General features: G+C 51.5%; 1 protein-coding gene across 1 annotated transcript in view; it reads left to right on the top strand.

Moving 5' to 3' along the window:
* FKBP4 (FKBP prolyl isomerase 4) overlaps positions 1-8,334 on the top strand; it is a 9,107-nt gene extending 773 nt beyond the window's left edge. Inside the window, exons 2-10 of the mRNA XM_029954043.1 lie at positions 1,339-1,483; positions 1,964-2,106; positions 2,927-3,047; positions 3,547-3,703; positions 4,351-4,441; positions 4,538-4,621; positions 4,883-5,068; positions 5,611-5,850; positions 7,518-8,334. Coding sequence (XP_029809903.1) covers positions 1,339-1,483; positions 1,964-2,106; positions 2,927-3,047; positions 3,547-3,703; positions 4,351-4,441; positions 4,538-4,621; positions 4,883-5,068; positions 5,611-5,850; positions 7,518-7,625 — 1,275 coding nt within the window. The 3' untranslated portion in view covers positions 7,626-8,334. The remainder of the gene's footprint in view (positions 1-1,338; positions 1,484-1,963; positions 2,107-2,926; positions 3,048-3,546; positions 3,704-4,350; positions 4,442-4,537; positions 4,622-4,882; positions 5,069-5,610; positions 5,851-7,517) is intronic.

Below are 8,334 nucleotides of genomic sequence, written 5' to 3'. Positions count from 1 at the left end.
CCCCGGCCGGCCCGGGCCGGCGCCGCTCCCTCACCAGCTCTCCGCCACCCTGCGGCCCCGGCCAGGCCGCCAGCCCCGGCTCCGCCAGCCGCAGCGGGAAGTCCCTGGCCGCCTTCGCCGGCAGCGCTGCGAGAGCTTGGCTCCCCCCGGGCAGTTAAACATTAGCTAGGACCTGAAGCGGTCACTAGAGTTATTTCCTGGTCGAGAGGCCTTTGTACGACTTGGCGTCCGGGGCCTCGCCGCGAGAGAGCTTCTGGCGCCCTCCGTCCCCTTGGTTACCCGCTTCCTAAATGCTGGGACTCAGCTAGGTCACCCGCTCAGCCATGCTGCCCCCTCCCCCCACCCGGCCCCGGGAAAACCAGGGAGCGATGCATGCCGGGGCCTGTAGTTCTCCTCCCACATCGCCCTCTCCCTTCTTCATTTGGGGCATGAGGTGTGGGGCCGGGAGGAGGTGCTTTGCTGGGAACCTCGGAGGAGCGAAGGGAAGAGGTCTGGCTTTCGGGGCAGGGCATCTTGACCTGAGTCTGAACGACTGATGGTGCTTCAGAGCTGGTTCTGCAGAGTACAGGATGGCGAAATCAGCCTGGATTTCATACCTCCTTCTCAACCAGTGTTTCTTTTTGTCCCGGCCTCCCATTGCTCAATTCCACGTGTGTGTGTGTGTGAGAGAGACAGACAGACAGACAGACACCTGGGCAAAGCTAGAGATCTCGGCGAGCCCTTATCTGGTCCAGAAACGCTCCTGGTTTTGCCCCAGATCTTGGGAACCTTAAGCTGTACTCCCAGTGGGCATGTGGCTTCCCCTTCTCTTGAGCATTCTGGTGATTTCTACAAGGTTATTAGTTCCATAGGGCCATTTCTCTTTTTATTCTCCAGTCCGTTCCCCTTTGCCTTTCTATGCTTCAAGTCCTTTGTCCTTTTCCTTAGAAAGTATACCTACCAGGTGACCTAAGTTCCTGAGAAATGCTCTTAGCCCAGAAATAAAAGACTTCACTAGCCTACCAGTCAGGAAAGCTGGTGCCCCAAGTCAGTTTAGGGCCTGAGTGAGAGCCCCTGTGCTTATCAGTAACCTGGTATTTTCTTTTACCTCTTTTGGACTACTGCTATCCTGTTCATTATTCATATTCTCAGCCATCTCTTACCTGCAAACCAGACTGTGATCTGATGACTATTGGCATTTCTTTGCTGCTGCTGATTTTACCAATGTAATTTTGCACCTCTGATAGGGATTATTATCACTAGTTTACAAATAAGGTCTAGAGAAGAAGTATGCAGGTAGTGTGGGTGCCTCTTTCTGTCCCCATGCCTGGAGACTCACCTTCTCCCCCTTCCTCCCAGGTCATCAAGCGAGAGGGCATGGGCACAGAATTGCCCATGATTGGGGACCGAGTGTTTGTCCACTACACTGGCTGGCTGTTAGATGGCACTAAGTTTGACTCCAGTCTGGACCGCAAGGACAAATTCTCCTTTGACCTGGGCAAAGGTAGGCATGGCTAGGCATGGTTAGTGGGCTGGTAGCATAGGCTCTGAGGAGGGTATAAGCTGTCACGAACAGAAGCTGTACTCTCAGAAGCTTAAAGAGGAATGGTTTGTTACACTCTGTATTTTTCTTCCTTTAGTCTTTTTTTTCTTCCACCCTTCTGTAACTATCGATCTCTGATCTCTGTCTCGCCTTCCCTGGTCGTCTCTGAACACACCTCAGTTCCTGTTCAGGGATGGACTGTCTTGTTCCTTGAACTCCTTTGTTCCAGAGTTGAATGGGGTTCCCCCCCCCCTTTTTTTTTTTAAGAGCCTGAGACCTGACAGCACTTACTACAACCAGGTTTTCTACCTTGCTGGTCTCCTTTCTAAAAAGTGTCTCGCTTCCCCTTGGGCGTGGTTTAATAAAAGTCTCTGGAGCCACTGTTTGAGCCCAGAGTCAGATCCCTGCCAAAGAGGACCTGCTTGCTTTCTATACCTACAGGGGAAGTCATTAAGGCTTGGGACATTGCTGTAGCAACCATGAAGGTGGGAGAAGTGTGCCACATCACGTGCAAGCCCGAATATGCCTACGGTTCAGCAGGCAGCCCTCCAAAAATCCCCCCCAATGCCACACTTGTGTTTGAGGTAAGTGTCCAGGCACAGAGGAGCGAGGCAAAGAGCCAGCCTTATCTCGCCCAGGGCCTGGCTGCCCTCCAGCCCTTCCTGCCGCTTGGAGACAATGTAGCCAAGGCTAAGGGCCTGGCCTTAGAGGAGGAAGAGGCAGGGAGAGGGCAGCTGGTGCTTCTGTGCACAGACCATGCTGCTGTCAGAAAGCAGTGGCTGATGAAGTCTCGGGTGGCCACAAACCCCTCTTCAGACTTGAAGTGGGCAAAGGGTTGAGGCATGTTTTTTCTCAGGAGAGGTGCCCAGAGATTGGTTATAGTTTTGACTAGAAGGGTCAAGGGGTCTGTACATTCTAAATGACAGTGTGGAATACTGGTGCTTTATTTAGGGTCAAAAGAGAGGAGAGAGGTACCCTGTGGGTTAAGGGGATGAGGAAAGCCTTCACTGAGAGGCAGAACTTCATACCATTCAGTCTGAGGAATGGCTCAGCCCTTTCTAGTGGATGCTTGGAGGATGTTCAGAAGACAACTGAAAGATGTTGGGTCATTTCCAATGCCTACCAGATGGGCCATCTCAAGTAGCTGGATTAGGATAGGCTGGAACGTGTCCTTCCTGTGTGGAGCCAGGTAGTAAAATGGATGGCTCTCCTGAGGTCAACAAAAGCCCATGGGACTTGCACCCCCCCCCCCCCAACCAGAGTTGAGACTAGAGCTCCCAGGACTTTATCCATTCCTGGTCTGGCAGTGACTAAGGACTCTTCTGGGTGAGGGAGAAGTTGTATCTCATTACTGATGGAGTTAGTGTCGGAAGGAGTCATGTTGCCTTGTGTCTTGTCCCACAGGTGGAGCTCTTTGAGTTCAGGGGAGAGGACCTGACAGAAGAAGAAGATGGCGGAATCATCCGGAGAATACGGACTCGGGGTGAAGGCTATGCCAGGCCCAATGAGGGCGCCATCGTGGAGGGTAGGACACTATAGTCTGGGATTCCAGTTCCAGTTTTGGTACTTGGGCTGTGGGTGGCTTTGGGCAAGCCACTTCTGTTTTTTCTTTATTTCAACATTTATTTATTTTTGAGGGAGAGAGAGAAGATGGTGAGCGGGGTAGGGGCAGAGAAAGACAGGACACAGAATCCGGAGCTGGCTCTAGGCTCTGAGCTGTCAGCACAGAGCCTGACAGTGGGGCTCGAACTCACAAGCTGTGAGATCATAACCTGAGCCAGAGTTGGACACTCAACTAACTGAGCCACTCAGGCACCCCATGTCACTTCCTCTTCTGATCCTAATTTCTTGTCTGAGAAACGAGGGATTGGACCATATCCTCTTAGCATCCCTTCAGCTCTGAGAACACGACAAGGGCAACTTGGGGGCAGGAAGTGATGAGGTGATAGAGGGAGGCCAGTGGCATCCTTCCTCAATCCCCTGCCCACTCACATCCCTGGCACATTGCCTCTTTTTCACACCAGTGACACTGGAAGGGTACTACAAGGACCAGATGTTTGACCAGAGGGAGCTTCGCTTTGAGGTTGGTGAGGGGGAGAGCCTGGACCTGCCTTGTGGGCTGGAGAAAGCTATTCAGCGCATGGAAAAAGGAGAACATTCCATTGTGTACCTCAAGCCCAGGTGAGGAGTGGGCACTTGGTAGAGCAGGTGGGTGATTGAGGGCCCGAGATCCACATGCCCACAGTGAGTCATGTAACTGGACACTTGCATCTTTTCTCGTGTCACTACCCCCACAGCCTCAGTAGACTGTGACTGCACAGCAAACATGATCTCTTCATATTTAGGAGCATGGTCACAATTGTCTACATCTCAAATCCAAGTGTAACTCTTTCAGCCAAGGCTGCTCTAGATACCCTCCTTTACGAATGTCAGAATTTTTATTTTCCATTAACGTGCTCCATCAGTGTGGTACTTGTTAAGACATAACCTGTTATGTGCCAGGTATGATATTGAAAATTCCCAGGTATTCAAAGACCTCTCTGCCTTCTAGCGACTCGTTCAGTGAGCTTTAGCAATTAGTGATTGAACAGTCACCCCAGTGTGTAGTGTGCGTTAGAGGACGTGGAAGATACTAAGAGACCAGCTAATTGTGTGAAGAGGTCAGGGAAGATTTTGCCAAACAGGAAACATTTGAACCAAGTCTCAAGGGATGGGGAGGTACTTTGCAGGAAACAGACAGGAAGCCTTTTCAGTATGGAGCGGGTTAAGGTTAAGCCTGGCAGGAGTGACCTAGGGTTTTTTTTTGCCTCCCCCTCCCCACCCCCCAGCTATGCTTTTGGCAGCGTTGGGAAGGAAAAGTTCCAGATCCCACCAGATGCTGAGCTGAAATATGAAGTCTGCCTCAAGAGTTTCGAGAAGGTAAGTTTGCTCAAGGTCTTCTCTGTCCTGAAGTCTGGTCCCAGTAAGTGGCCCTGGGGTAGCTGACAGCTTTGTTTCTCTCTTGGGGTGTGGCAGGCCAAGGAGTCTTGGGAGATGAGCTCTGAGGAGAAGCTGGAACAGAGCAGCATAGTGAAAGAGCGGGGCACTGTGTACTTCAAGGTGAGCCAGCATCTGGGACCCCGGGGAAGGTTCCTCTGGGCCCATCCTTCCCCTTGATGCCTGAAGTCATTTTCTGCCTGGGAGATGTTGGTGGCAGGGGAGCACCTGTAGTCTTCAACTAGGAGATCTAAGCTAGCTGCTCTTGATGGAGGTGCGGGGGAGACAGGGCTCCCTCATGCCCGTGCATCACTGGTGTCTAGAGTCAGACAGCCTGGTGCCCTTGAACATGTGTCTGTTGCCTAAGCCTCCCTCCCTCTCTAGGAAGGCAAGTACAAGCAGGCTGTGCTGCAGTACAAGAAGATTGTATCCTGGCTGGAATATGAGTCGAGTTTCTCTAATGAGGACGCACAGAAGGCACAAGCCCTTCGCCTGGCCTCCCACCTCAACCTGGCCATGTGTCACCTGAAACTACAGGCCTTCTCGGCAGCCATCGAAAGCTGTAACAAGGTGGGGCCCTTTTAGGGCAGGAAAGCAGTGTTCCCGGGCTTGGCTGGGTGAGCTGCTAGCTGGTCTGAAACTTGGCCTCAGTGACTAGAGCAGGGGTAGGATAGTTGGTGGGCTAGCTCGGAGATGAAGGGTCCAGAGGCAAGGGCTTTGAGAGCAAGCACCTTGGCTTTAGTGGTAGGAGGCGGCTGACACAGGTAGAAGGCAACACTGAACAGGAAGAACCACTGTTGTATTTCCTCTGCCCTGGTTCCTAGTCTGTCCCTCTTACGTGCCTGCTTTATTCTAGAGAAAATGAAAATGGTGTCATGGGTCTTTTTCTTTCACCTAAAGCTCTTTTCCCTCTGCTTCTTGGACTACCTGGGGTTCCTTCCTAGACGTTGGTTTTTTCATTTAGTGCCCCAAGACTTGTTCTTTCTGGGGTGGAGCCAGCCATTTCCATTCTGCCTCCTCCTGCTGAGCGAAGACTACCTTTGGAACCCAGCCTTGGCCAGATAGGCTGCAGGGACTGACGTCTCACTGTTGCTTCCTCCCTGCATCCTTAGGCCCTGGAACTGGACAGCAACAACGAGAAGGGCCTTTTCCGCCGGGGAGAGGCCCACCTGGCGGTGAATGACTTTGACTTGGCACGGGCTGACTTCCAGAAGGTCCTGCAGCTCTACCCCAGCAACAAAGCCGCCAAGGCCCAGCTGGCTGTCTGCCAGCAGCGGATCCGCAAGCAGCTCGCTCGGGAGAAGAAGCTCTACGCCAACATGTTTGAGAGGCTAGCTGAGGAGGAGAGCAAGGTGAGGCCTGGGACGGGGAACAGTTGGGGTAAGACAAGAGGAGGCTGTGCCTGCAACCCAGCTGGTATGGCTGTTGGCGCCTCTGGGTGTATATGCCACTCCAGGAAACCAGAAGCTACCCTTGTCCCTGGAGCAAGGACATGTATGTTGCTTCAGCACAAACCCCTGTTGTGGGAGCCATACTTCCTCTGATCAGGGTTAAGAACCCACTCACGAGCCCCAGAGATGGGGAGTTGGTTGCTCTGTGTGTGCTTCCCCAACTGCGTTCTCTGTACCTTTTTAAAGCCTAGGTTCTAGCTCTCTGTCTGTCTCAGAGAGCATGAGTGGTGGGGTTGGGGAGCAGAGGGAGAGAATCTTAAGCAGACTCCACACTCCGTGCATGACCCTGGGATCAAGACCTGAGCCGAACTCAAGAATAGGTCGCTTAACCAACTGAGCCACCCAGGTGCCTCGTAAATGTAGGTTTAAAAAGCCTTATGTTTAAATAGGTAATACAGTTATATATTTTTGTTTAAAGTTTTCTTTTTAATGTTTTATTTATTTTTGATACAGAGAGAGACAGCATGAGAGGGGGAGGGGCAGAGAGAGGAGACACAGAACAGGAAGCAGGCTCCAGTCTCTGAGCTAGCTGTCTGCACAGAGCCTGACACCGGGCTTGAACCAACAAATGTGAGAGGTGACCTGAGCCGAAGCCGGCCGCTCAACCAACTGAGCTACCCAGGCGCCCCTACATAGTTTTATTTAAACAGCACAGAGGCACTTGGGTGGCTGGTTATGCATCTGACTCTTAATTTCAGCTCAGGTCATGATTTCACAGTCATGAGATCAACTTTAAACAGCACAAAAGAATGTGTATTAAAAAGACTCCCACCACCAGAAGCAATTGATATTACCAGTGCTTAGATCTTTCCACTAAATTATACACATGCTCAAGAGAACAGTTTTCTCTTTCCCTTATAAAAAACAACAATGTTCTACCTGTTTTCTGTGTTATGCTGTCTTCAGATCCTACATAGAAGATTGTTTTGTATCAACATAAAAAATTGCATTCACATTCTTTGCTGCACTTACATGGTGTTACATCGGACATCTATACCCTATTCGCTTAGTCTTCGGTGTTCTGAACCAACTGTGTCCGATAGAATTACAATGCCGACTGCACAGTGATTTTAAGTTTTCTGTTGGCTTAAAAAAGTGAACAGAAAAAAATACTGCAACGTGTAAAGTTTTGTCCCCCCCCCCCCGAGAGACAGAGACAGCATGAGCAGGGGAGGGTCAGAGAGAGACACAGGGAGACAGAATCGGAAGCAGGCTCCAGGCTCTGAGCTAGCTGTCAGTGCAGAGCTTGACGCGGGGCTTGAACTCACAAGACTGTGAGATCATGACCTGAGCCGAAGTCAGACGGCTAACCAACTGAGCCACCCAGGCGCTCCACGTGTAAAGTTTTTTAATTGCATTTTATTTGGGGCTTCCTTTTTTTCTTTTTTTTTTTTTTTACTTGGGATAAGTATTTGTGTTACAGACCTGACATGGTGTCAGCGTGGTGGTAGGTGAAGATAGCTGTGTCCCCAGATGAGTTGAGTGCAAACAAGTGGGGAGGGGGGGACAGCGGGATTGGGCCCCACGCGCACTGGAACTCATCCCCTTCCTGTCCTCCTTGCTCGCAGGCCCAGGCATTAGTAGCTGCAGGAAACCATCGTGCTGACACAGAGATGAAGGATGAGCAGAAGAATGATGTGGCAGGGAGCCAGCCTCAGGTGGAGACGGAAGCATAGCCTCTGCCCAGCCCTGCTCCTGCGGCTGCCTGACCCCCCTGCTCCCTCCCCTCCTCCACCCTGTTAGTTTTGTAAAAACTGAAGAATTTTGAGTGAATTAGACCTTTATTTTTCTATCTGGTTAGATGGTAGCTTTGGGGGAAGGGGGAAAGGAGGAGGCTGGGGGATCGTTTCAGGTGATGTCATCCCCTCTTCCCTTCCCCTTTCCCCCATTACATGTGAACGAATGTCCATCCACACGCACACTCATCAGAATGTTAATTTATTTTGCTGCTTCTGTTTGCTATGTCCATTTTTCAAATGGTAGAAGGGAGTGAGTGGTAGGGATACTGTGAGGTCTGATGTGAAACCAGGGTGGAGAGGGAGACTCCTGGGCAGCCATTTTCCTTGTCCTTCCTCCTCCCAGTCCATTCCCAAACATGTGGCCTCCATGTGGGTGCTAGGGGCATGGGGAAAACCACTGCTGTGCCCGTTACTGTGCTTTGTTCCCATCCTCGCCCCAGATGGTATGGCTGAGATGTCTTCTGGTGTCCCGATGACCACCTCCTGTCCCCCCACCCTCACCCCCGCCGATATTTCCCTTTGGATCTGTTTCCCTTCTCAGCCAGGTCGTGTCCCCAACCCCCTCAGCCTCTTCTCTGCACGTTGCTGAAGGTCCAGGCTTGCCTCAAGTTCTGTGCTTGAGCAATAAAGTGGAAACAAAACCTGA

Source organism: Suricata suricatta, chromosome 10 (genome assembly GCF_006229205.1).
Source record: "Suricata suricatta isolate VVHF042 chromosome 10, meerkat_22Aug2017_6uvM2_HiC, whole genome shotgun sequence".
NCBI classification, from domain to species: domain Eukaryota; kingdom Metazoa; phylum Chordata; class Mammalia; order Carnivora; family Herpestidae; genus Suricata; species Suricata suricatta.
This window is presented reverse-complemented; position numbering and strand designations above follow the sequence as displayed.